Source organism: Hermetia illucens, chromosome 2 (genome assembly GCF_905115235.1).
Source record: "Hermetia illucens chromosome 2, iHerIll2.2.curated.20191125, whole genome shotgun sequence".
NCBI lineage: Eukaryota > Metazoa > Arthropoda > Insecta > Diptera > Stratiomyidae > Hermetia > Hermetia illucens.
In genome coordinates this window covers 161,549,987-161,576,756 of record NC_051850.1, presented here as the reverse complement: position 1 = coordinate 161,576,756, position 26,770 = coordinate 161,549,987, and the positions used below count along the sequence as shown (strand labels likewise).

The 26,770-nt window shown below is 40.2% G+C and overlaps 1 protein-coding gene across 6 annotated transcripts in view; it reads right to left on the bottom strand.

The window, feature by feature from the left end:
* Positions 1-1,513: 1,513 nt before the first annotated feature.
* The window catches only part of LOC119647732 (formin-binding protein 1-like), a 246,959-nt gene continuing 221,702 nt past the window's right edge, over positions 1,514-26,770 (bottom strand). Inside the window, exons 5-12 of one of the 6 annotated variants that reach the window (XM_038048833.1) lie at positions 24,705-24,995; positions 24,056-24,234; positions 23,776-23,965; positions 11,544-11,570; positions 9,957-10,300; positions 9,512-9,640; positions 8,833-8,993; positions 1,514-2,872 (exon numbers count right to left, since the gene is read on the bottom strand). In XM_038048833.1, coding sequence (XP_037904761.1) covers positions 2,709-2,872; positions 8,833-8,993; positions 9,512-9,640; positions 9,957-10,300; positions 11,544-11,570; positions 23,776-23,965; positions 24,056-24,234; positions 24,705-24,995 — 1,485 coding nt within the window. In that variant the 3' untranslated portion in view covers positions 1,514-2,708. The remainder of the gene's footprint in view (positions 2,873-8,832; positions 8,994-9,511; positions 9,641-9,956; positions 10,301-11,543; positions 11,571-23,775; positions 23,966-24,055; positions 24,235-24,704; positions 24,996-26,770) is intronic. The other 5 variants (XM_038048837.1, XM_038048839.1, XM_038048836.1 and 2 more) reach the window with 5 other exon arrangements.

Genomic DNA, 26,770 nt, shown 5'->3' with positions numbered 1-26,770 from the left:
CGAATGATCGCCTCATGCAACACGCTCTCAAATTGAATCTGAATAAAACAGAATTTTTGACGACCGATCCCCATGAAACGGGCACAATCACTGTCAGCGGCAGTGACCTGTCCCGAACTGAACGATATCCAACGTCCAGCGCCGTACACACTGCTTTATGTAGATGATGTTTTCCCAGCTGATAGCAAAAATGATCTCGAGCAACTTGTTCAAAAATGAAATGATCGCCTCATGCAACACGGTCTCAGATTGAATTTAAACAAAACTGAATTTTTGACGACCGATCCCCATGAAACAGGCACAATCACTGTCAGTGATCTGCCCTGAACTGAGCGATTTAAATACCTCGAGTCAACGCTATCAGCCAATGGAAAACTGCGCTATGAAATTGTTTCACGCATTAACGTAACAAGGTTGAAGTGGCATTCCACAACTGATATTCTTTGTGGTCGACGCATTAACGAACGTCTCAAATCTAAAATTTACTGCAATGTCGTCGGTCTTGCCGCTCTCTATGGTTCTGAGTTCTGGCTGACTATAAGAGACAATGAACGACGTCTTGCGGTAATGAAGACGAAGATTTTGCGTTGACTAGTGGCGTGACACGTTTTGATCACATCCGAAATGAGGATATCCGCGATCGATAGAGTGTTGCACCGATCACAGAAAAATTGCAAGAGATACGTCTTCGATGGTATGATCACATAATTCGCGCTAACGAAAATTCACTTGCCAAGATTAGTTTGAACATCGAAGTCAATGGTAAACGACCAAAAGGCCGGCCAAAACAACGGTCGCTTGATACGCTGGATGGGGATTTAAAAGCCTCGAGATTGCATCCAGATCAGGCATTTGATAGAGCCAAATGGCGAAACCAATCACGACGAGCCAACGCCGCTTGTGAACGGGACAAAGGCCGAAAAAAAAAAGAAGATTGTTACTCAGAGATCCAATGAAAGGGTTGTGTAATTTAAAGAGTATTATCAGCAGACTTCTTTGTGAAGAACAGCGTGGACATGGGGCAACACTGAAGTGAACTAATGGACCAATTTCATGAGAAATTTAATGAAACCGCCCCATTTTATCAAAATCATCAACTCTCTGTTCTGCTATCGTCAGTTCAAGTTCGTCCAACAAAAACAGTAAAATTCTAGTAGTGTCCAACTATAATTTTTTGAATACCTACATTTGGATAGTGAATAAAAAGTGTATGAAAATCACGACTACTTCGTTTTGATTTACCTTTACAGAAGCCACCACTACCGAATTATAGCACTAAAAATATAAACATAAAACCAAAATACATAAAAAAGATGGCCTCACATATGTGTAGTTGATTGTTAGTTTTCAAATTGACACGTAGAGGTGGTAAGAAGAAATTTATCTTTTACGACTCTGAAGTTGAAATTTAAGTTTCCAATTCAATAAATCCGGAAGTGTAAGGATGTACATGCTTTCTGTGGACTAGGGTATATTCTCAGATTATCCAGAGTCTAGAATAAAACCAATTATATAAATTTCACATTTTCATATTTTCTTTTAAAAATGTTCGATATAAAATTTACAACCAAAAAGTAAAAGGCGTCCTTTTTGTATTATTTAGTACTATACACATCAAGTTATCAAATAAAATTGCCTCTCATCTTAATTAATAGAAATAATAAAACAAAAATATGTTCTTATGTAGAAAATTACAGTTTAACGAAATAATGTTAAATGACTATATAAAACTGAAGTCGATATATTCCTTTCTTTACTCTCATCCGATAATTTACCATCTCGAATTTGCGTTACAATGACGAAGATGTATTCTTCTTTCTTCAAAGATTTTTTTTTAATTCAAAATATTGCGAATATTCACTTTATTCCATTTCGACTAATATTTGTTCTCTTTTCAAATTTACCTCTTATGCAGTCTCAAGCCCTACCTAAGTGTAGTTTGAAGAGTTCTCCTCGTATGTGTATAATTAGTTTCACAAGTACTCCTTATTAAAAATTACTGAAATAATAACATACAGAATATGCAACGAAGAACTAATAAAGAATACATTTAAGCCGTACAAAAATGCGATAGTTCAAGTATGTTATTACTTCTCCAACTTTGTCTGAATTATTAAAAAAAATATTCATTTTTCTATATCTGATCGCCGAATCCACGGATCGTGGCGAAACGTAAAGGCATAGATCACACAAAATATGGATAAACTTTATCTAATTTGATTTATCTCGGGAAATCAATTATCTTTGCTACACCGACTTGATTATTTCCCCTTCAGATTTTCAATCAAAAAACGATTCGTGCTAAACGTTCTAAAGTTGTCGTTCACGCAGCTCACGCACGGATTACATTTAATACTCTCAACAACTAAGTTTTATCGCTACTAATCATTTTCGTAGGGAAGTCATCCGTGTGGTGAATAAGCTGCGATTGAGACACAGATTACCGCAAGGATTCATAAATCCTTTCCACGTTTTCATCTAGCGTTGACTCAGACATTTAATGTAATTGATTTATATTGTGTATGAATGTGTGAATAAAAGTGCAATAATGATGGTGTGGTGTTGGTTTCTGAGTCAATGAAATTGTACATAGAATATATCATTTTGCGCCTAGCATTTGTTTACTTACAAAGTTTTTGTTTATTAACATTAACTTATAATTAGTAAATATAATAATCGTAATCGTAGTTATCGTTAAAGTTTTATATTTAAGCGAATAAAGTACTTTCGATGTAACTTGTTGGCACAAATCCTTCCTCCCAACCGTTTGGACCGTTTAGTCGTCGTACTCTTGTCCAACCATCGCCTTGATCCAGTTCTATCACTTGAAGCTCTTCACCTTCAGTCATTGGAATGCTTCCTTCGCTGGTGGCTACAACAAAATATAATAGGATAAGTATTGTTTCAAAATAACATAGTGATGAATAGGCACAAATACGATAGCTCTACTAAAGGTCGCAGTCGTAGCAACAATCTGTTTATGGACAAAGCAGGTTTTGGATGTAAATAATACACAAAGATGTAGTTGACAAGAGGAGCGGAACTGGAATTGATTTTTCAAAGGGATGGTAGGTAGGTAGCTATCAGTGGCCGCTCTGAGGAGCCCAATTAGCGCTGTGGTGCGCCGTTTTGATACCACAAACTCCTAAGACCGTGACTGCTGTTATGGGAACAGGAAGGCAGAGTCTAGCCGGCTCGGATCTTCAGAGCCAGCCTGTAGCATTCACGAAATCTCTCTAAAGTCCCCAAAGAATGTTTACCCAGTGTCCGTAGCCTCACTCTAGCTAGAGCTGGGCAATCGCAGATAAAGTGCATGAGGATTTCCCTTCCTTCTCCGCAGCTCCGGTGATGCGAATTGTAGGGTATGCCAAGCCTGTCGGCATGGTCCCCTATTGCCCCGTGCAGACCGCCGTAATTTTGAATGCATTTCCACGCGCCTTGCACAGGAGCTCTCGTAATTGGGCTATGTTATAAGCGGCCCAAATTCTCCTTGACTTGGCACAGCTCGTAAGCTTTCGCCATCTTAGGCCAGCGGCTGCTAGGTAGTGCGAGTAAACTCGGCCCCCGACAGCCGCCAGTAGAACACCGACTGTATTCACCGAAGGGCTGCCAAAGGGATATTGAATCGAAAAAATACGACGAAATAACTATAACTAAAGCAAAATTTGAATACAAGGCACGGACTCCGCCTGTCATGCAAAACGATGAGGCCAACTAGCACTCAAGGCGCCATACCAACAACTGTCGATAAAATAATAAAGGATTTGCAAAGATCGCTACTCATTACGAGAAAATCCAAATAGTGACAATGGGTGGTCCTCGATAGCGTCTTCTAACAAAAACTGAATAAGATCAAGAGGCGGATCCCCAACTAACAATTTCCACCGTATCTAGAGTTGCGGAAGGAATGAAATTTGAAAATGTCGCTTTTGATTTAGTCTCAATAGTAAATAATAGCAGAAATTGGAGAGTTCAAAGGTAAAACAAATGAAGATATTGCAAAATTAAGCTAATATTAAGCTAGGATTTAGCCGACTCTAAGGGATAGAAATTTGGGGGCTAGTAGTCTACAAATTGCGAAACTATTTTCCTACCATCAACACGCCCTGGACATTCTAGGCCTAAGCGACTGCAGACGTGTATCTGGTGTCGGACTGCTGCTGATAGTTACCGGAGGGTACACTCTTTTACTCTGAGAACTGGCTTCTTATAGAATCTTAACAGTGAGATCCCGATTCAGATTAAGAAGCGTCGCAATTGTGCAATGTTACAAATGGAGATTTCCGATATAGCGGAGAAAAATGCTTCCTCTACTTATCGCATCGGGTCATACTATACGGCGATTGGAAGACGACAATCTGTGCTAAAAGTGTCTCTTTGACAGTGTTGTGATCGTACGTTTCAGTCTCAAGTTACAGTGCGTCAAAGATGGAGTCGACCAAGCAAGAAATTCGTCATATTTTGCGTTTTTAAAAATGCAACGAAGGCGGCCAAAAAACTTTCTGAAGTTTATGGGTCCGATACTGTAACGATTCGCACAGCACAGCGTTGGTTCGATCGATTTCGTTCTAGTGTAGTGGATGTCGAAGATAGACCCCGTACTGGTAGGCCAATCGTGGTAAAAACCGATAAAATCGTCGAAATCATCCAAGTAGACCGGCATGTGAGCATTCGCTCGATTGACCAAATGGATTCCAAAAAAGCTGGATGTTTGGGTGCGACACGAGTTGACGGAAAAAAATCTCTTGGACCGAATCAACGCCTGCGATGCACTGCTGAAATGGAACGAATTTGACCCATTTTTGAAGCGGATGGTGACTGGTGATGAAAAGTGGATCACGTACGATAACCTCAAACGAAAAAGATCGTGGTCGAAGCGCGGCGAGCCGCTCAAACCATCGCCAAGCCCGAATTGACGGCCAAGAAGGTTTTACTGTATGTTTGTTGAATCATCCACTATGAGTTGCTCAACTATGGCCAGACCCTCAATTCGGTCCTCTACTGTGAGTAACTCGACCGTTTGACGCAGGCGATTGACCAGAAGCGGCCAGAATTGGACAATAGGAATGGTGTTGTGTTCCACGAGGACAACGCTCAGCCTTACACATTTTTGATGACCCGCCAGAAGCTACGGGAGCTCGGATGGGATGTTCTATCGCACCCACCGTATAGTCCGGCGCTGGCACCAAGTGATTACCATCTCTTCCGGTCCATGCAAAACGCACTTGAAGGGGGGATAATGAAGTTGCCTTCTAAATGGCAACAAGTTTGCGAACAAAACGGCGCATATTTGACTTAAATCGGATAATTCTAAGTATGTTAAATTAAGCGTCAAATTTCGATCGCAAATACGACATTTGTTTTTGCCCAACCCAATATCTCTTCCGAACAAAAGGGCTGATATCGGTCTCGGCAGGAGCCATCATCCGACGATTGCTTACTTTCGCTTATCACTACTGTGTTTGCTAGCCGAAACTCAAACCATTGAAGCTAGCCCTTGCCGCTCAGTTCCTCGGCATTCTCCTGTCTTCATTGGGCAGGTGTTCAAAGGTGGCGCGGAAGCAGACGAATCAGCAACCCTGACGACCGAGTCACCACTAAGTGGCCAAGGAGAGCCTCTACGACTTACTGAATTGCACGGGGGATAATCTGAGGTGATTTCGGTCACGACCATCTTACCAGAAGTTATCTGGTACCATTTGTCTCAGGTAGATTCCAGGGGATGTGTTCTCGGCCTGGTTATTTATCTCCTTGTGAGAGTTTCAGACCCCTTCGGAACTCATGCTTGCAGTTACGCTGTACAACTCGGTAACCGTGCTCCATAGTTCGATAAAGACTTTAAATATGTCTTGCATCCACCATCACAACAGCTTGTTCGTGTCTTAAGAAAACCGCGAGGTTAGGCGGACATAGCGGTTACTCACGTTAAACCACCAGGGCGTAACTGAATTAATGCAGCAGATCCACGAGACTCACTTAGCGGGCCAGATGTTCTTCGAGTGGTTCGGGAAAGAGGCGAAGATCATCAGTCACCCAATACGGTCAGATCCAGAGGCAATTAGCAACGCTGTCATCGAAGGCACACCTGCTTTGATTGACAAGCTGACATCCACCGAAAGGGTGTACGCTAAGTAGTTCAACTACAGCGTCAGGTCGCGTGACTTGCTCCCTGCATGATTTAAGTGGTTGATTGTAGTTCCTTCTGCAGCAAAGAGGTGTTCGGGGGCTTCTGGCCGGGCATATGCTCAGGTCGATATTGTGTCCTAACTAAGTCACAAAGTTGGCGAGGATAAATGTTCACTACTAAGTTCCATGTCGCTCAGATATTGAATTGCGGGGGATCAACTACCGCGATGCACAATCTCGGCCAGGACATGCGCATTCTTGTTGAGGGGAAAAACCGACTTGACCCCGAATAATAGAGTACTGAGTACATCGTAAACGCGTAGTCTCTTATAGTCGGTGTCGCAGTCTCAATGTAGAAAATCGTTGCGATGTTTTTCAAGGCAACCTATGTTGTCCACCTCTAGTTAAGTTGAACGGAATCGCGGAATACACCTAAATGACGTATTTAACCATCAATGGGGATGTGAATGGAGTCTAACCAGGAGAGCTGCTTTGTGTGACTCCTTGATGCGTGTTATAGGTACGGCTCCTCTTTCTTATATGATTTTGCGACAACGGTGCCTGTCAGCGGATGGCGTTGTTACGTGTTTTCCTGTATATCGCACGATTTCCTCCTCTTGATCTAGCGTGACACGGCCCACACAATCTGAAGGGGCGTTCCTTTGGTGGAAACTGATTTAATTAGTGCTGATCGGGTGGAGGTGCTAGGAGAATGGTCAAAAGATAGTTAGATGAAAGTGTTACATCGAAGTGGCAGCTTGGATGAAACAAAGATGGGCAAGGTCAGGTCAGATATGAGGACGTGAAATGCGTTACGGCGTCATTGTGTTCTGTGCGGGGCAAATTCAGAGGACTGGTTTCATATTCGCTATATCTGCTTAGCATACTGTGGCACCCGTAATCTAGGTGGCATTGGCGGCAGCCCTATGAGAGCATATTTCCCAGGAAAATTCCTCGGGGATATGTTCTGAGTCCGATTTTTTGCGATTGGGGGAGTTTCTTAGTGGTTGTGCCAATTTTGCGGGCGCACTCCTTGTGCGTTCAAGCGTGGTGTTGCGCTGTACAATTCGGGCAGTTCCTACAGAGATATTAGATAGACTAGATGAGAGTTAGATGCACTCAGTATCAACCAATACCGCTGCGGCAGATGCATTGCGGCTCTGATTTTGATCTCCGAATCAATCCGTGTTCGAAGAGGACCGTGGGATTAGGTTTACAAGACAGGTACTCACGTTAAACCACCAGACTCCTTCCGATTACCATGTGGTTGCATCGACCGGTCACGGGCTTGCTGAACAACGCTTTTTTTTGGACAAAGAAGTGGTTAGCGACAACAGGGGAATATATCGTTATATCGACAAAATGTCTCTCGAAAATCAATAAGCGATACACGATCGTCTGCTTGTCGATAAAATCTGGCTCAACAGATTGCGGTGGGCGGGTCATTTAATCCGTATGGATGAGGATGATCCTACCCGAAAAGTCTAAAAGTGCAATATCTATTGTAGAAGAAGAAGACCAGGCAGACCCTGTCTGAGATGGAGCGATGGTGTAGGTCAGGACGCCAAACAGCTTTCAGGGATATCGAAAAAACCGGGGCGTCTGGAGTTCCTTATAAAGGCAGGCATAGACTGGATACCAGTTGCTGTGCCGTTGATGATGATGATGAAATATCAAGATCGGATTGAACAGCGAACGCAGATATTTATTGAAGGATGAGCCTAATGTTGGAGAAAACTTAATGAGCAATGATGTTGTGCATGATTGGTATCGAAAATCTAAAAATAATCGAACTGACGTACATTGTGAAGGGGGGAAAGGATGTAAGAAACTCACTAATATACTTATAATAATTGATCATTAACGTTTTTTTGTTGTTGTTTCACATGCATTGTATGCTACATATTGAAAATGTGTTTGCTTCTCGATCGGACGTAAGGTTCATCATCATCATCATCATATTGTGGACTGCTGCTGAATTTTTGCAGTTGGAGACTTCCTTGGGGAAACTCAGCTGATGACGCAGTTAATGCTGCGGGGATTTTTGGTTGCATTGGGAGTTAAGTGGATTTGAGTTTCTGATTCTGTTAAAAAGTACCAGCCATATTTTTTGAAGAATTCCTGCTCCAAGAGGATGGACGTGAATTGTGATCCCCTCCTCCGATGTTTATATCTAACTTTCTGTCGCATTTCTACGAATTAAAAAAGCGGAGCTAAAAAAGCGGAGCTACGTCGATCAAGCGCTGTTGAATGCAATTATGAAATTGTGGAAGCCACATTGGTAGCGGAGGGTTTCAATCATAAGTACCAACAAGAAGGAGTTGACCGTTTTCAGTAGTAGTAACAATGTTCATAAACAACGAGACTTCGATTTTGCCAAACCGAAGGATGAAAAGTTGCACGGACTTTACTAAGTCCTTTCGACGACGACTTGCCATATTTCTCAGCGCTAGAATACGAAATGCTGAATGAACGGGTACAAAGATGAGCAATTCATCCAACAGATTCAATTCATAAAACCATAGAATTCTGTTGAATATATTGATCTACTTCAGGTTCCAATTGAGAAACCCTGTACATCAGCAACATTTTACCAAAATTTCTTTGTACAATAAACAACTTTTCCGCCAACGCCTTTTCAAGTGTTTTCAAAATCATCAGTATCCTATATTCTACTAATGTTCCTCTAAAAGTAAAAAATCTTACCTTCAAACGGATAAAGTGCCCGGCATGTACCCAGCGGCTGTAAAGCTTCTGCCTCATAGTAGGTATCGTCAATCATGGCATTTTCATTGGCACTTCCCTGGCCTGATCCTGGTAACGATGTATGTGATGTACCCAGTCCACTTTCTGGACTCGCTGAACTACTGCACAGATTAAAGAGAAAAGCATTTTCAATAAAAGATACCAAAACAGAAAAGTTATCTAAAACTATGGTCAAATTCTAAAACATTCAACAAAAAAAATTTGCAAACAAAATACTGAACCAAATGTAAACAATTTTGTGGATAATAATGGCAAAAACGTTAGGGCATGCATTATTCCATAACGAAAGCAAATGACTTTATTGAGGAACAAAATTGTTGGTAGATGATTTTAAAATGATATGTTCTTTCATTGAAAGCATGTAGATCACGCTTATATTATTTAATGCAATTAACTTCCATTGTAGTAAGCAAACTACAATTAAAGAAGTTGCGAGTAAACGAAAAAATTATAATTAGACGACATGCTCATTATAAACAAATTTCGACAAATTCAATCCAAGAAATTATTTTAAATTCAGATCAATAGTGAAATTAGAAAAATTAAATCAAATATTAGATTTTAGTATTTTGAAAAAATAAAACATTATTTTGACAAAATTTTCTATATTTTTCTGTACCCGTTGTTATTAATATTAAGCCCGTTTTCTATTTGCGCCACATTATCCTCTGATTCTGACCTGCTCAAGCTTCCGCCATCATCGTGATGATCGTCGTTGTCATCATTGTCGCCACTACCATTGGAATGTCTGTTACAATAACAATTTATGTTTGTTTTTTGTTTTTAAAATAAACGAACATTAACAAAAATTAACTTAATAGTAAAACAGAAAGACTCAAAACAGTATCAAAAGCTCAAAAAATTAGCAATAGAACAGGAACAAAAACGAAGTGAATGTTTTCGAACGTAATGAGAGATGCCTAATACAACCAAAGGTGTAAGCGTTACATACTAGTATCTGTTGTGTTATAAATTTAACTGTGAAATTGTACAAATTTAAATTGTTCAACATTTTGGTTTGGATTTACACCTTTGACGTTTTGGGCACCTCTCTAACCAATTACCTCGATACTCGATGTCCATTATGATTTCTAAGTGCTTGTGGGCTGTTATTAGCCATCGGTAAGCTATTCGCCTTTTCCAGATATCCTTGATATTTTTTCAAATCAAGCTTCAACTTCTCCAGTTTATGTTCTGATTCATTCAATTGTCCTTCCACTGTCATTGGATTGCCAAGACTTGAATTCGTTTCGTAAACTACTTTCATTTTCATAAGACCATCCCGGGCTGCCGTCTCTTGAGCGATTTTCTGTTGAAGTTCCTGAATCTTGGCTTGTAGCTTTTTACGTCGCTGATTTGGCGGTAAATCACTAAAGTCTTCCTTCACACCGTCCGTTGATAGGGAATTCTAGATGGAGTTATAATAAAATTAGCAGGGAATATAATTTGGATTCGAAAGCTGAAATAATATTGCTCACAACACTAGAGTGCGGTTAGTGAGAAAATTTAATCAAAATGTGATGATCACAAGACAGAGTGAAGATATTTTCAAATTTCAAAAGCTAACAAAGTAGTTAAAACATAAGCAACACTTGAACAATCTCTTTAAAGTAATAGAACTCTGAGTGTAATTATGCGGTGTTTCCAACGATTAATTATCTGAAATAATAAAAAACTTGTTGTCTCTTTTTCGTTGGTGTAGATATTTATTCTTGCAACTACCGATATTTCGGGAACCACTTGTTCCCTTCATCAGTGCTAACAAGGACTTATTTATTCTTGCAAATACCGATATTTCGGGAACCACTTGTTCCCTCCACCAGTGCTAACAAGAACGTGTTCCCTCCATCATCAGTGCTAATAAGGACTTGTTAGGGGAACAAGTGGTTCCCGAAATATCGGTTTTCGCAAGAATAAATATCTACATGAACGAAAAAGAAACAAGTTTTTTTACTATTTCAGATAAATCAACTCGACTGAATGATTGAATTTTAAATCTAACTGCTTAACAAATAGTTTTGCAATTGGCTCCGATGCTCAAAATATCTAATCTTTCAAGATGAATTTATAATCCATTTCTCATTTATATATGGTTTTTCAGATTATTCAATGTTGCGGATGTTCCAAAGTAAATTTAATAGAACTGGTAAACTATCTTTATCTGTCTCGTGTTTCCATAAACGTGAAGTGTAAAAACAATTTACATCTTGACAGATGTTTAAATCAAATATCAAGAAATCACAAGTGACGTAAATATAGAGAGCGCATGCAGGACATGTGGTACATCATAACCAAACACGTACAATGCGTACACTCGCACGTAGGTTTGCTCTTTTTGTATAAATCCAATAATTAACCGTGAACTTAAAACAAAATATAAAAATAAAATGCAAATCAAAAAACACACATTTTATAATTTGTCAAACGAAAAATAACCATCTCTGATCCAGTGTACGATGTATCTATACTTCTATATCGAAGAAAAATCTTACAGTAAAAATATCCAAACTAAAACTCGATAAAATGCAAATTTCATATTGCTAGTTCCAAACATCATATCTAACTATCTTCCTTATCATTATATTCCAAAAAAAAACACAACTCCTTATTTTTCCGAAAAAAAACTCTCTTAATTTTGTCATTCGCCGTACCTTTACTGTGATGCAGGCTTCGAGTATCTTCTGTTGATTTTTTAGCATAGTTCACGCATTTACATTTTGCATTGTTACCATGATTTATGCGTTCATATATATATATTTTTTTCATTTGTTAAGTTATACGGTATGTTGTGAGGGGTTGCCATTGATAATAATTGCATTTCAATTTCAATGTGATTGTAAATTGTCATGTGGCGTGTGATGACCAAAATGGGCGAAATTTGAATTTTTGTTTGATTTGTTTTAAAAGTTTTATTTTTTTATCATACAAAAAAATGCAGCATGAAAAAAGCAAGAGAATAAAAAGAAATTACAACACATATAAAAAGCTTTTCTTATATTTATAAAAATGTGTATTTATAAAGATATCGAACATTATAAGAAATAAGAATATTAACTAAAAAGAAGCATTTTTAGAAAAGGCTATGTGTTTTCTATGAGCATAGAAATTATACAATGTGTGATAGCTTCGAATTTTGATGGGAAAAGATACCTAATATTAAACATTTTGAGGAAGAAAATACTTTAATTTCAAAAATTGCTAGGCAGGGACCTGGGAAATTCAGGGCATTAGTCTTAATTCAATTAAAACCTGTCCGCTCATAGTATGCAACTTTGCATTAAAAGAGAAAATCACAAGGAAACTGGGCAACATCCCAATAGAAGAGTTAATATTTAATAGAATAATAACACCGTATTACTTATAAAATAGCTAACAGAGCGGTGAGACTTAAAACTACTACTCCTCATATATCACCTTGATCAAAAAGTTTCCCGAATTACCATCATGGGCCGCTGCTTCTAAGCCGATTGAATTTGTTTTTCTGCTAGAATACCACATCTGTTACTATGTTTCAATGTCAGGTCAGAGGTTAGACAATTAAATAATGAGACTGATTTTATTGCCGCGCTTGTGGTAAACCTGCAACCTTCAAACTCCCTTCTCCTTCCCCGGCATCCTTCCACTTCCCATTGATATATTGCAACCTTCAAATTCCCTTCCCCTTCTCCGGCATCCTTCCCCTCCCCATTGATATATTCATCATCGCTCTAGCTTGTTTAGTTCGCCTGCTGTGTCGTGTTGGGCAGACGTGTGTTCGTGGTGCTCGTCACGAAAATGGAGAAACGAAATCTAGAGCAACGCGTCGCGATAAAATTTTGCGCCAGATTGGGCGAAACAGCTTCGAAAACGTACGCTAAAATTGTAAAAGTGCATGGTGACAGCGCTCTTAGTCGTGCCCAGGTGTTTCGATGGCATAAAGAGTTTAAGGAGGGGCGTGAAAACGTGGAAGACGCGGCACGGAGTGGGAGACCAGTCGAGGTGCGGACTGACGCGAATGCGCAGCGTGTGCGCGCCCTAATCCGTGAAGATCGGTGTTTAGCAGTTCGACTATTGGCCTCGGAACTGGGTATGAACCGTGAAACAATGAGACAAATTTTAACAGACGATTTCGGGATGGAAAAGTTGTGCGCAAAGATGGTTCCATAGAATTTTCTGAGGAGCAAAAGCAGTATCGAATGACCGCAAAAGACAAAGAACAAGTGGAAAACGATCCCACGCTACTTGATCGATATAATATGTTACCCTGTGACTTTTTTTTATTCCCTAGAACAAAATCGGTGGTCAAAGGAACCCATTTTGAGTCAATTACGGACATTGAAGCGGCCGTGACGAGGGTACTCGCGGACATCCCAGTCGAAACGTTCCAGAAATGTTACGAAGAATGGAAAACGCGCTAGAATCGCTGTATAGGCGCCCAAGGGGACTATTTTGAAGGGGATGGAAGATTTGTAGAATATTTTTTAAATATACGGTTTTTATAGAATCAGTCTCATTACTTAATTGTCTAACCTCGTAACTTAACAATTGTGAGTAGCGCCGTATTGAATACATCTGCCTATATTCAGAATAACGAGTTTACATTAAATTTGTCTAGACGAAGACGCAATTTCTGTAGCTGAATCCGACTCAACATTCCTTAAAATAGTCATTACTGGATACGAAACATTAGGCGGGTGAATAGCGTCTCACGAATGAACTTAAACTATGTACAGGGCAGGGCTGAAAACCCTACATGAAAAATCATATTTGACGGAACCACGAAAGGAGCCTTGGACTGAACGAATTCTACAACGACGGATCCAGCAACCAAAACGGACAAAGGATTAGCGTATCTTTTCATGGAACGCAGCTTCAAAGTGCAAAAAAGAAACTGCTAAACAGTAAGCCGACAACCTGCCACAAGATAAGGCTACTGTCGCAGCGTTGCAAGAGATGCCTTAGATAGGGGCCCTTTCCTGGAGAAGAATAACTAGACTAGCAGTTATTATAGTGGCCATCCAATAAACCATTTGTTAGGAGTAAGTTTTCAGCCAAGAAATGTAATCTACTGTTATCGGCTTTTGAAAATATAAGTGAAAAAAATTTAGAAATTTAAGCCTCAGTGGGAGAAGGGATTGGAACAAACCCGGACTGCGGATTATTCAACTAGCAGTGTCACACAAAATTATTCCTGGAAGTGCTCTCGTGACACATTTAAGGGGGAAACGGACCCTACAATAACCGCAGCTAACAGAGGTCCTGTAGAGGAAGCGTGCATAACGTTGTCATTGATACGGCCACAAACATATTTGGCTGCAATCACAAAAAAACCGAAACGACTGGTTAAACGATGAATGTAAGTTAGCTACGGAATGAAAGAATTCTGCACATCGGGCAATGAAGTAATCTTAAAAAACGAGAAGAAGCGACTTTACAGACAGAAAAGGAAGCCTGGGAGGACCAACAGATCTGTTAACTCCAAAAGTGCAGGGAGAAGCCACGTCATGTGCAGAAACCTTACCAACAGATCAGTAGAGTGAAGCCTTATACAACCTGATGTTCATCCTGCCAAGACAAAGATGGAAATCTGATTTCCGACCGTGTGGGCATATTGGAGCGATGGGTTGAGTATTTTGATGAATTGTTCTACAACCAAAATATGGGCAACATGGGGGCTCTACTAACTGAAGACGACGAGCAGATGCCGCCGTCACCAAGCATGGAAGAAACAGCGCGTGTAATTCATCATTTTAACAATCATAAATCGCCAGGTGCCGATGGAATTACAGGTGAACTAGTTAAATATGGAGGCGACCAACTACACCACGCAGGTTATCAACTTATGCCCAAGCGAATCAATGCCAGATGACTAAAAATGAGACATTATCTACCTATCCCATACATAAAAAGCTTAATATCACGCAGTGTAGCAATTATAGAGTTGCTGAGTACCATCTATAAGACATTCTCCGCTATCTTACTAGGCCGAATAGCCCTATGCGCGTAGACCATTATTCACACCACAGAGGTTTCACCTCATGTAAAAACATATTTTGATCGATTTCAAGGCCACCAATGATGACATAGCCGGGATTGCGCACAGCAATGAGAAAATTCGAATGTCCTGTCAAGCATCCTTTTTAACCTGACCCTGGAAAAGGCAATCTGTGATACTGATGTAAAGGCGAAAGCCACTTTCTTTTTCAAATCCGCTCAACTACTGGCCTATGTTGACGATATCGACATTATGAAAACAACCCGGGGTGTGAAATCTTCAGCCATGCCTCGAAGAGATCGCGGGATCTTGCGATCTACTGGAGATAAAACGAAAACAACAGCATCAAATGTCACTGATCAAATGGGAAAAAATATGAACGAACCAACGAAATTTATGAGCAATACCATACTTGTTTGGTTCTGGATAAGATCCGGGTCGCGATGAGCGGATCACTCAATCCTGACTCTGCCTCTAATGGAACGACGGCGTGGGCCAAAACACCAGGCAGCTTTTAGGAATGTGGATGTCCACTGGCGTAAAACCCCGAAGTCTGAACTTCCATCTAAAACAACTCGTTAATAATGAAAGATTTTGCGAGCAAATAACTCTTGGATGTTGCATTACAATAATGCACTGTGCATCGACGGAGCACAATGCCATAATTATTGGTAAAACTAAGATCAATCAACATCTGACGTAGCTTGCTGCGATTCCAATTCGGCAAAAAACATTATGCGGAACGCGTTTCAGCAATCGATTTCGATGAACTATTTTGTATCTTAGATTTCCTGACTAAATTACAGCAAGTTCTTAATCAAGGTGGGATAATGACTTCGTTCACAGGATATATTAAGAAAAAGTGGAACCAACCAGTAGTCTTAGTGCAGCTCTGATGCTGATAATAGGGAAATTGCAAGATATTATAAGTGTTACCTAACAAAGGCTCTAGGAGCCAACATTTTCACCTACTGGTTAATTCCAAGTAAACCATTTTAATATTATTTTATTTCCACAATAGAAAACTCGAGGTCGCGGTCCGATTCAAGTTGCGATCGCATAAGATAATTCATTTCAGTGAGCAAAGAATTCGTTTTTACTGGGAGCAGAGCAATTATTAGCACGAGGCTATCTCATCGAAGTTGGCTTAAGAAAGCAATATACCAGAGAAACTATGAAGAGCAGATGATCAGTATTGGTTTTCTCTCTTCCATTAACTCAGGTGACCATATTAGAATAATCAATGAATGAAGTTCAAATTCTAACGAAAAGTAACGAAGAGAGGTAGGAACGCAGTGGCTTTTCGTAGTGGGTTCGGCACTAGGAAAGTGATAAACATTTAAAATTGACAATTGAAATCATATTTGGTGGAAAGAAAAAAGTGAGCTTGTATACTACAAAATTCAAAAACCACTCTTCGATTTTACGCTTCGCCATGTTATCGTAAGGGTTCACTATCCTTACCGGTTAATGAAATCTAGAATGCTAAATGTGGACGACGAAAGTCAAAATATTCCTGCTACCTGCAGCCGATAGCACAACTAGACAATTCAAAGAGCGACAAAGGACGAATCTTTCCATTCAAATATCTAGTAGGAGGAACGTTCAGATGTGAAGCTCTCATGGTGGTAGGGATTGGTTTTTCTACATGTTCGGAGTACTGCCGTGCTTCCTGAACCCTTCCCTTCAAAACGAGAACAATTCAAGGTTAATATGTTGAAAACTTTTGACTTAGGAACATCTCTTGCGAAAAATGTCGATTCATTCCCCCGCCAAGGAAGAAATCCATGCCATTATTCGCTATCTCAAAAAATTTTTGGGGCCAACAAACAAGAAGGCGATGATTTTCTCCACTCCGTTATTACTGGAAATGAAACTTGAGTTAACCTAACACCCAAACATGCCCTTCGTCCAGGGCAAAGGCAACTCATCAAACGCTGCCTCACTTCTGCCCTGGGAGCCGCGTGACCGAAAATGCCAACAGGTGGGAAAATGCTCCCTTATATCATCGCAAAAACATGACAAGGTTGCGAATTATATTGGACTAAAACGCCAGTTGTTTTAGTCTAAGCTAGACTAAAGCTGGGTAATTGTTTAAACATTAACCGGTAAACAGAAGAAGTTTACGCGTCCTCTACCAACTCAATGGTTGAAATTGCTTCACATCTGAACTATTACTCGCAAACACAGAGGTGGTCTGACCCGAGATTCCTTTAAAAAAAGATGCAGATAGACTTATAAATGAATGAAACTACATAGTATAGCCATAAGTTCTGTTAGTCAAACAAATCTTTATTTCTCACGAAGTAATAAACCAAATCAATTGAAAAGTCCACCATTAGAAAAAGGAAACATAGAGCTTTCAAACGAAAAAAAATTTATTCAAAATGGTCATCGCTAAAATCTATAGAGGCCCGAAATCTGTGAGACCAATTGCTTCACGCACGATATGAAGCGGCATTTCTTGAGCTGCACGCACGATGCTGGCCTTTAAATTCTCCAAATCGGTGTGAGTTCGATCGCAGGCAGTTTCCTCTAATTTAGCCCAAAAACTGTAGTTCAGAGAATTCAAATCTGGGCTGCCTGAGGCCCGGTTATGAAGTCAGGAATATGCTCCGTTAACCACTGCTGAATTATATTGGCTTTGTGAGCAGGGCCGAGTCCTGCTGGAAGCACCGCGGCATTCCAGCGAATAGAGATTAACTCAATGGCTCGACTACATCCTCTAACATCTTTTCGTACACGCTCGCATTGGTTTTGACGCCTCGCAGAAGTGAATATCAGTTACTCCGTGATATGAGTCGCCCCACCATACCATGACAGAAGTCGGATGGTGACGACGTTGGACTCGCAGAGCACTTTCTTTGGTTTCATAACAATTGTGAGCATATACTCGATAATTTTGTCGATTAAATTTTTCCTCGATGGTAAAAATTTTTCATCAGAAAATAGAATTTTGCGATATTTTTGACCGGGAAATCGTTGCAGAAGAACAGCACACAGAGTTCGCCGTAATTCCTTCAGTTTTGGCGCTCACATATGGCTAACGCAAAGCCAGTACGAACTGAGACCGAGATCTTCTCGTAAAATACGACTCATATTTCGAATTGAAACACCCATTTCCGTCGATATTCGTTTCGGCTTGCGGAGAGAATTGCGACGAACACGCTCACGGACAGCATGCACTAAATTCGGGCGGCGTACGAAGCGCGGGCGCCACATCAGCTGTTTCGTGGTATCGAGCTAATGTCCTAAAAACGAAACTTTCGTTTACCAGCAGCTTTTTTAACAAACTATGAATCATTTTCGGCGTATTCCCATATTGGTGCAGCGCAATAATCCCGATTCTTTTTTCGTAGTTACCGAACTTCATCGTGTTGTCGTTCACGCGCTACTGACCTTCGCAAGCTGAAAGTCTGACGGAAGTGGAGTATGGTTAGGCACTCTCCGTGCGCAGTGTTACCAGTTTCAGCGGCCTAACATTTCTCGCTATACGCATCAACTGACAGAACTTATGGCTATACTATGTATAATGCATTTTATTAAACAGAGCGGAAGCTACTAGGAGATTCGTGATGAAAATTGGTAGGCTGGTTGAAAAGAGGATCATCCGAATTATAAATGCCTCTGCTTCATCTGGGCTTAATTTTTTTAGAAGGATCTCCTCTGAATGAATTATCTCTAAACTACTTGGATTTCATTACAAAAGCGTCCATCTACTGTCCAGATGAGAAAAAAAATAATATCATACTAGGAAATATTGAATAGAATTAATTTTTGAGATTAATTTTTTTAAATCATGTTTTTATCCTCCGAAAAAGCGTGCAGGACCAAGTTCAACTTCACCTGATTCAGAAAATATGATCCCCCACGGGCAAATTGTTAATAATTGTAAATTTGTTTAAATCCAGAGACTATGAATCTACATTTATATTCCTAGAAACGTTGAAACGGAAGGTGTTTTCATTTCAACATAAGATACCCATGTTCGTTTTGATACAATTGATAAAAGCAGCTAAGATAAAAACGAACAAACTTCAAATGTTACTGTTTATTCGATATTTCATATTCCTAGACAGTCACAAGATCTAAGATTTTCAGTTGTAAAATTTCCTCTACATTGCGCTAGGGTTAAAAGCGTAACTCAAACAAGTTAATTTTCCAAAATAAATAAATCAATGCAATTATAGTAGCAGATATGCTCCAGTGTATTGCCGATGGTGTTAGAATACATCCAACATAAAATCAAAGTCAAAAGCAAATCAATAAACATTTGAATAATCGACACATATATGGTGTAACAGAGATACTTACGATTATTTTAAAGTTCAGTTTTGAGTAGTATAACAATAAAACATTGTTTCGTATTTTGTTTGTTTGTTAATTTTTAAGATGAATATTTTAGTTTTATTGATCGTTGATGACATCATTTCAAGTTTTAAAAAAATTGCCACACATCATGATTTTGCATTAAATATTGCAAACATAGAGTGTTGTCGAACGAAGACACATTAGAAACCCCCGAAAGTCGTAATGTGAACAATCGTTGAGCATTGTTGATTGATCATCAGTTTGAACACATCAACGAAAATTCGATACATACGTATAAGGAAAAAAAAGTAATTTTAGGAAAGAGCTTTCATCAGATATTTACACTACTGCTTAATTGTATTCATTGCATAAAACTATATTTACAAATGTAAGCATAGGACAAACGGCAAACAACGAAATTCTTCGATTATTAAAATCAATTTATCTTTCAAATATGTGCGCCAGAAGATGAGCGGTGTTAGTAAGCCGATATGGATTTAAAGGAATCTTTAATGGATGATCTAATAATTTTGCGAGGCACGGTCTAAGTGAGCAAATCGATACTGATGATAATGCGAATAATAATTTGAATTTAGATGAGCTCGTTCCATGAGAATATGTCCAACAATTTACTTAGGAATTTATTACATTTGTTAACTCCGGTAATATGAATGCTTTGAAAGTTGCATATTCCATTTAAAGAAGAAAAAACAATTCTGTTTATCAGAAATAATGTGACATACCCTCCTAGAGCAATTCGATGAGTAATGATGATGAAATTATTATCAGTTATCGACACATATAAGTGCGAATTTCACAAACCGTCTACACGAAGAGTGAACAGAGTAGATACATTGGTACAACACAGGTGCTAATAACACAAACATTTCGATAAAGCGCGATTATAAAGTGCATATATGATTCAGACAATTGTCACTATTTTTCAAGCAAGCAATCAAGTATTTCCGTCAGTCTATCATTATTCATTCCATCCATACTTTGGAAGGTGTTTCAATGGGTAGTCAATGGGACTTCTCAACAATTTTTCAGCTATAGGATAACTACCTTCTGAAATACGATATATGTTGAGTCTGATATTCAACTATATTCGAACTAACGATCAGATTTTTTTTCTAAATTTGACCTTGATACATGAAATAGCCGATTTGGTAATCAAGTGAAGTTAGTTGCCATTTTGCAGCATCAAACCACCACCAGTTGGCGCTGTTGGTGTCTGATAATGAAGTATAAATAGTCCTACGTTTAATCAAGGAGTCATTTCTCCCCCACAATACCTCTCCCAAAGCTCATGCCGACCTGATTGCTAGCAGCTTTCGGGCCGCTCATCACAGCACTCGGCATTTGTCCGACCCACCCACAGAAACTGCGGTGCGCCAACACATCCACAACCTCACTACCACGCCACGCCTCCTATCTGCACACTTTCCCACTCCATGAAAAGAATCCCACATCGTCCCAACCCTAAAAAAGGAACAACCTTCAGCTTTCCCGGGCAGCTACCGCCCCATCTCCGTTCTTAACGTGACATCGAAAGTTTTCGAACACGTCATTCACGATATCATGCTCCAACACATCACCGACCACACCATTATTCCCCCATTCCAGTTTGCTAACAGGCGTGTCCACGGCACCTCACACCCCCTCCTAGTCCTCAAAACTGACATCCTCTCCCAGTTAAACAACAACATCCCCCCCACCGCTTACCTCCTCGATATCCAGAAAGCCTTCAACGCGGTCTGGCACGAAGGCCTCACCTACAAACTCTCCCACACATTCAAATTCCACCCGCAACTATGCAGATTTATCCTGAATTACCTTTCCAAGCGCTAATCCCTAGTCCGCATCCATGATACCCTATCCGACCCATACAGTCTGCCTGCAGGCATCCCCCAAGGCTCAGTTGTGTCAGCAACCCTATTTTTCCTATACACTGCCGATATCCTACTTCAGCACCCTACCAACTCCCCCCAAGCTGTCAAAACCATTCAATACGCTGACGACTTGATCCTCTACACCTCTTCCCGAGGCATACAAGCCGCCCAAAACCGCATTAATAACACGCTCCTAACCCTCAATAAACTCCTCCACTCCTGGAAACTTCTCCTGAACCCTAACAAATGTGAAGCCATCGTCTTCTGCGGTAGAGCCACTTTTACCCGCAAGATGCTAGCCAACACACCCGCAACCTCACTATCAAAATCGGAACATCCACTATTCCCTGCGTCCAATCCACCAAATACCTGGGAATAACCCTTAATACCCGCTTATCACCCGTGCCCCAGGTAAATTCCATCCTTTCAAAGACGTTAGCAGGACTAAAACCTGTCCCATCCTCAAGAAGACTCTGCCATCCTTCCCAAAGTCAAACTCTTCTGCTATAAGCAGCTTATCCGTCCTCTAATCACGTACGGATTCGTCGCATGGTGCGACGTCTCCTCAGCTCAAATGGTGCGTTTACGGATTCGCGAAAGGAGCTTCTTCCGCCTGTCCCTTGCCCAGTCCAATCTCCACTCCAACCAAGTCGTCAATTCAACCGCCCGTACAATTAACATCGCCCTGGCCTCGTTTACTCCATCACCCAATAATACCACCGTCCCCTATATGTATCCTTCCTCCATCCTTTCAGTTATCCTAATAATTTCTCCGTACAAACAACAAGATAAGAGGGGTTTTTGCTGACTTTCCCCTCTATAGCATAAGTCTAGTATTAAGCCAAATGTAACGTATACTTTTTCTGTATAAGTTAAAACTCGGTCATAAAGCAGCGGATGCGACCAGGAACATTAACAGCGCCTATGGAGCTGATATGGTAAGTGAACGAACCACATGACGATAGTTCGAAAAGTTCCGGTTAGGCGACGTAAACCTTTAAAGTGAGCCACGCGAATCCGACACATGTCAGTCTGTGAGAGACGTTGCAGAGAAACTGGGCGTAAACTATTCGGCAGTTTCCCGGCACTTACAGCAACTTTGAAAGGTGAAAAACCTCGATAGATGGATTCCGCATGCCCTTATGGAGCAAAGCATAGCGCTTAGAATGGAAATTTGCAGTTCTTTACTCTCCCGCAACAGAAGCGATTCCTTTTTGCGCAGAATAGTGACATGCGATGAAAGTCCTGGGGGTTTAACGTGAGTACCTGCCGTGTAGGCATAATCCCACGGTCCTCTTTGGACACGGATTGATTTTGGGACCACAATCAGAGCTCCGCCATTCAAGCACAGCTTGAGTGCAGGCTCAGCATTCATACCAATGGATGCTTATCTTACACCTCTGCCGCAACTAAGGGGTACGGCAGCCGAGTTGTAAAGCGCAACTCCACGCTTGAGCTCCGAGGAGCTCTGGCCGCGATGTAGGCATAAATACAACCACCATGAAACTCCCACTAGGGGGCCAACCGCAAATAACCGGGCCGAGAACACATCCTCCAGGAATTCCCCTGGAGCATATGCATTCAGAGGGCCGTCCCGGTTCCCATGGTACCAGATAACCTCCGGTGAGGTTTCGTGGCCGAAGCCACTTCAGATGAGTCCCTTGCAGACTCGGGTCTGATTGCCCTCCTCAAGTACGTGGGGACGGAAAGTGACATGTGCTGAAAAGTGGATATTATACGACAATCGTCACCGATCAGCACAATGACTAGATGCTGATATACCACCGAAGCATATGCCGAAACCGAGCTTTCATCCGAAGAAGGTAATGGTGATTGTTTGGTGGTATACAGCTGGAGTTATTCACTATTCTTTTTTTGGAATCTGGAGACACGATAAATGCACAGAAATTCTGTGCCCAACTCGAGGAAATGCACCAAAAATTGAGTATTCAACGGCCGAGATTAGTCAAAAGGGATGGTGTGATACTCCTTCATAACAATGCGCGACCTCTTGTATCCAGAACAACGGTTCAAAAGTTGAACAAATTGCAGTATGAGACTCTGCCTCATCCACCATATTCAGCGGACCTTTCGCTAACCGACTACCACTTTTTTAAGCATTTGGATCATTTTTTGGCGGAAAAACAATTGAGGAAAGAAGAGGTCATCAAAATTGCCTTCAACTAGTTTATCAATCCCTGAAAATTGGACTTCTCCGAAACTGGCATACATGCTCTTGTATCTCGCTGGGAGAAGTGTTCTGAATCGACTGGCACCTATTTTGATTAATTAAATAAATTTTTGTAAGCTTTACAGTCGTTTCAAATTTTAGTACCAAGTCGGCCATTTCATGTGCAACAGCCTAATAAATTTTTGGTTTGAGGCAACTAACTACTTTGCAATGAGTATGAATTTTCCAAGCGACAAATAATTCAGTATTAAGTAACGTCTTAAGGATATAATGATGCAAGAGCAATCAGGTAGTCATTGTAAAACAAATAAATATGCATTGTATAAAACAAATAAACGATTAGAAAAAGAGGACGCCACACATTATACAGTATAGAACAGCATTTGCAATAAATTATTACTAATATAGAATGTCATCCTTCTATAAACTAATATGTATACAGAAGAAACTTCTATATTCAAGAATATATTGTGTTTGAATATAATAAAAATACAAAATATAATCACATTTCTTACCTTATTACTGCTAAATATTCCAAAGATGCCTACACGTTTCTTCAGTTTGTTAGCACCCATTGTACCTTTCATAGTCATATGGTTCATTGGAATATTATTATAATGTATTGTGTTTGATCCATCTACGGTGTCGGGTTTAGATAAATCCTCGAATGGTATATTATCTGGCGGATTAAATCCAGACTGATACCTTAAATAGAAAAAACAAATTTCAGTTGCCGATCAACAAGAATTGATAGAAATTTATGAATACGGTACTGAAATCAACCAATTGAATTACCTTTCTATTACTTTAATTGAATCGTCTTTCTCGTCAATTGATTCGGCAGCCTTAACAATACCTTCTAAACATCTAGCTATAATTGGTGCAACCGATGATTCAATGTCGGCCGTTAATTTGATGAATTCTTTTATACCGCGCGTTCGTTTCTCGTCAATTTCTTGTAACCTATTAAATACCTGTTTGAGAAAATAAACTTGTAAATTATATTTTCTACAGTTTTGTCAATGGTTGAAAAATCGCTCAATAGGCTGAGATAATTTTTCATTTTATTGGGATTATGATTACAATCTGCTTTTCAGACCATTTCAAGGAATACCTTTGTTTGGAACAATCTATTTTTTCTTCTAGAGGGTTCTGTTAGGAAAAAAATATTGAGCAGTCACTCCAGTTTATAGAGGAACGAATTAGCACTTCATTTAATTTATGATTTTTTGTTTCTCAGGCTCTTTCTCTTACTTCTCCAAAATGCTAGTTTTGCTGCAAAGCATTCTTCTAATAAAATGCTAATTTTCCTAGGTCAGACTTTCATTCTTACTTCCGCTTAGACGTTACTAAGGAAAAGTTCACAATTCGACTAAATTGCTGGGATATGATCCTGATTTAATGAAAATTAAAAATTAGAGACTCATGTCGAAAACTAACTTACATTTGGCAACAACACATCGTAATGTTGCTGTTGTAAATTGTTTGTTTTTTGCAGTTGATTGGCATATTCATTTTTTGCATCGTCTGACTGTTGTATTTTCATCGTCATGTTATGTTTCTGCTTCTCAACCTCAGCTCGGCTCAGGTTCAAATCGGCGTCGGCTTTTTGATAATTATCTACAGCTTTTTCTGAGTCTCGATATGCTTTTTCGTAATTTCGTTTTGCACGATCCAATGCGGCTATTTGTGTAGTCAAGTTCTGTGTTAGATTTGCGCCATCCATAAGACATTTCTGCATTAGAAAAAAAAGAAAGAAAATTATATTGATTAATTGTATGATCTGTTGGAACAGTTTAGATAATGACGTGTGAAATGCGGGGGTGATTAAATTGATATTAGAGCAAAGTTTTTGTTCCAATAAACGCGAAATGTAAAATCTTTGGGGAATCTCGGTTATCGGTACAGGTTATTTATCATTTAGCTCGAGGAAACTGACGCTTATCAACCGAGTTCGAAACGTTCTGGTGGACGAAAAATGCAGCATCAAACCAAACAATTCATCCAAATCAAAATTCACACATCAAAGTGAAAAAAATAGTGGCATGTAGGGAATCTATACTGACAGGATCTTCCAGCAGTACCCTCAGAAGTATACCCTAACTTCTTCGACGAATCTTTCTGGATAGAGTGGGTTAGGGTGATTCAACGTAGTTCTCCCGGAACCATTTGACACAGGATTTCGGGCTATCGGTTTCTGGTTTCCCACCTTGGGCAACCTTCCGTTCACCAACGAGACGTGAGAGAAGAAAGGGAATTCATTAGCTTCAAGAACCAACTGCCATCCGGTCCTTTTGCCGGTCGAACTCAATCTTCTTCGCGGGATGAAAAACAAGAACGTAGTGTGCAACACTGCTCCATCTGCCAGTACTCCTCAGCATTCACTTTGACTATCTCGTCCAGAGAGAGCTCTCCTGTGCCTGCATAAAGTTGCTAACGAAACCCGCAATTTCTACATGAAAAGAAATCGTGATCAGCGTCAGCCAATACCGCATATCGGCACACATAGTCAAGGGCTCGCCGCTAACTGATGCTGCGTGGTTAAGCCTAAAAATGTCCATATCCGCTTAGAAGCTGAATAAGTAAATAAGCAATCTCACTATGTTTTCATTTAAGTCATGGAACTAAGATTCTGATAAGCCACACAATCCATCTGCTTCTCGACTTGTTTTCCCAAGAGAGTTGACACTCACTCACTCATATCAAGCAAACATCTCCCTCTAGTCTTCTCCTTTTCTCTTGCGCTTATTAATGGCCTTGCGTTCCTTTGCAAGGAAGGTGTCTCAGTACTTGCGCAAGACGCTAACGATACACCTCTCCTTACTAAGAGCGTCAACCCATAGCCCCGTGCAATAGATCGGAAGGAAATGCGTCGAACTCGTGACAAAACCATCTCCTTCTCAAGGTTGTGGTTCTAAGATTGTCCCTTGTATTACCCCCAACGTAATCTTGATCCTCCTCTGCCCTTTCAGCATCTCATGGGGTAGTATGCGGTCTCTCAGATAATCTATTAATATCTGCAAGAAGTAGGATATCTTCCACTTTACGAGCCTCAGCTCGATCAAACGCTCTCATACTCTAAACCGAGTTGCTTTGAGGATAACACAGCACATATTACTTCGATAATTCTACTCATAATGAGCTTTTCAAGCACTTTGACGGCGGTGCCCAACATACAGAATAGTCGGTGTGCAGACGGTAGCTCTGCCTTTGTTGATCAACGCGAGGGGTGCCATTTTCCAGTAAGAAGGAAAAATACAATCTTTCAGACAAGCATTGAATGCGCCGAGAAATAGATGGAATAACCAGTTTGTGTAGGGCACTGCCAAACCAGTTCTTTCATGATGAAAGCAAAGAACAATTTCCGGCGTCTTTCATGATATTGACATCAACCTGAACGGAATAATAATAATCATTGGTGCAACAATCCATATTGGATCAGGGCCTTGAAGTGTGTTAGAGCACTTCATTCAGGACCGTAACGGTACACTACAGGATCACAGTACCCTA